At 30.6% G+C, this 2,379-nt stretch overlaps 1 protein-coding gene across 1 annotated transcript; it reads left to right on the forward strand.

Annotated features, from left to right (window-relative positions):
• The first annotated feature begins 774 nt into the window (after positions 1-774).
• On the forward strand, positions 775-1,437 carry LOC107865986 (pectinesterase inhibitor). The gene has a single exon (XM_016712170.2). The coding sequence runs from the start codon at positions 828-830 to the stop codon at positions 1,347-1,349; it is 522 nt and encodes a 173-aa protein (XP_016567656.1). The 5' UTR covers positions 775-827; the 3' UTR covers positions 1,350-1,437.
• Positions 1,438-2,379: the final 942 nt, after the last annotated feature.

The following is a 2,379-nucleotide window of genomic DNA, read 5'->3' on the forward strand; positions in this document are numbered from 1 at the left end:
ATAAGAAAATACTCATAAAATAGAAATAATAGTAACTAATATGAAAAAAAAACAAATCTTAGTTGCAACCAAAAATTCTATATGATGTGTTTTAGTTTATAAGAATCTTCAAGTTTGAACTAATTGTTGTTAGGAGAAATTAAGAGTTTGTATAATTAAAATAATAGGTTTGTTAATTTGTAGAAATTAAAGAGAAATATATAGTAAGTCATATATATATATATATCGGTCGGTTCGGTTTTTGCACACCCCTAATATAAGGTATTAGTGATCAAATTCAGATTTTCAAAAAATAATTAATAAGGTTAATTTAGTAAAATAAACATCTGATAAATATTTTTTTCTTAAATAAATATCAAGTCAATATACATCATTTAAAATATAGAGTAATTTAGAAGTTTGGTCAAACATACTTTTAATTTATTTTTTAAAAGGTATATAAAATTAACAAACATTTTATCCCTCGGTTTTGTTAGAGCCAAACCATTAGTATAACAATATCGAATTATTAATATGATTTTCCAATTGTTTTAAAGGGAAAAATATTTACGATTCTGAAAATATGTCCATATCTATTGTTGATCATGACATCTATATAAGGAAAAATAACTAAAATGTACTATTAATTTGACCACAATATCAATTTACTATGAAACGATATCTTGAAATTAAATATGAGTAGAATTTCACTTAATTTCTTTTCCATATGAGTAGATTTTTAATTAATTTATTTTGCATAAAATCCCAGAAGAGACAACTATATAAAGTGCACATCACAGCACAAGTAATGAAACACAAACATTATCTGACCATACAAAAATACAAAAATGGCTCTCTCATATATCTCTGCCTCTTTCGTGATAGTTTCTCTATTATCGATCTCCTTCACGTTAACAAGCGTGAGAGCTGATTTGATAAACGATGTTTGCTCAAAAGCACTGAAACCTGCTATATGTTTATCGACATTAAATGGAGATCCACGATCCAAAGGTGCAAATCTCGAAGGCCTCGCAACTATCTCCATAGACATATCACTAAAGAACGCACAATCCACACGTGGTCTTGTTAATTCGTTGCTTAAACAGGCGACAGATCAACAAGCAAAGACACGATACAGCTCGTGCTTGGAGAATTATAATGATGCTATTGATGAACTTGGAGGATTACCAAGTCTTTTGAAGTCTAAGGACTATAGCGGTTTGAATATTCATGCCTCCGCGGCTTCAGATGGTCCTTCTACGTGTGATGATAATTTTACTTCTGAAGAACCTCAACTGAAAGCTGCCAGTGAAAAGCTTCAAGGAATTATTAGTATTATTTTGGTTATCAGCAATCTATTGAAAGGGTGATACATAGAAACTTATGAATTTATGTAAGATGAAGTTTTCGAAATTTAAGAAAGTGATTAAATCATAAATTTATGTTTCTCTTCTCTAATCTAGTTCAAGCACTAGAACTGTGTTTGAAAACGGCCTCTAGGTATATTTATATATTTCTTATTTTTAGTCAAAAACAATAACACACGCAGACCTAATATATCTAGTATGTCGAAAACAGATGGATCTTTAACTCCGCAATCATAAGAATCAATTATACCAAAGATCCTTTTTATCGATGAAAAATGGAACTTTTCATGCCTTACAAACCCTTTCTTCGAAAATGAAGAGACGAACCCATAAACATGTATATAAATTGTTAATAACCTTATGATTCACATGAGTAGTTTCTACAATTTGGGCACAGCAAAACAATAGAGTTGCTAAAGCATTTGGGCACTAAAAATGATTTAGTCGTAATGAAGTGTTGTGATGCAGCTAAAACCTCCTTTCTTGGATTTATTTGGGATCAGTACTTTTAATTTCTTTTAAACTTTTTTACTTTGAGATAATGCACATGTACCCTCTCAAACTATAGTCTAAGTTGCTATGATAAATGGGATTAAGTTAATTATTTGGGATAAAAAAAAATTAAAACAATAAAGGGGCAAATGTATCCTCGATCAAACCATGATAAATGGTATATATATACTTTCCGTCATACTTTGGGTATACATATGCACAGGGACGGAGCCAGCCTTTTGTTCGGGGGTTCGGCCGAACCACCTTCGATGAAAAAATATACTATTTATACATGATTAAAATTATTTTTATGTGGTTATAGTAGGTGTTGAACCCCCTTCGAATAAGTTTTCTTTGAATATGGAACCCCCTTAATTGAAATCCTAAATTTTCTTTGAATATGGAACCCCCTTCGTTGAAATCCTGGCTCCGCCTCTGCATATGCATACAGTTAGTGTGAGGGGCATAAACGTACAATTTCATTAACTGTAGGAGCATATGTATATTCAGAATATGACGAAAGATATATACATATCATTTA

Source organism: Capsicum annuum, chromosome 3 (assembly GCF_002878395.1).
Source record: "Capsicum annuum cultivar UCD-10X-F1 chromosome 3, UCD10Xv1.1, whole genome shotgun sequence".
Classification (NCBI taxonomy): domain Eukaryota; kingdom Viridiplantae; phylum Streptophyta; class Magnoliopsida; order Solanales; family Solanaceae; genus Capsicum; species Capsicum annuum.

What these genes read in the sequence shown, in the direction of transcription:
- LOC107865986 (XM_016712170.2), top strand. Translation starts at nt 828, where the DNA reads ATGGCTCTCTCATATATCTCTGCCTCTTTCGTGATAGTTTCTCTATTA.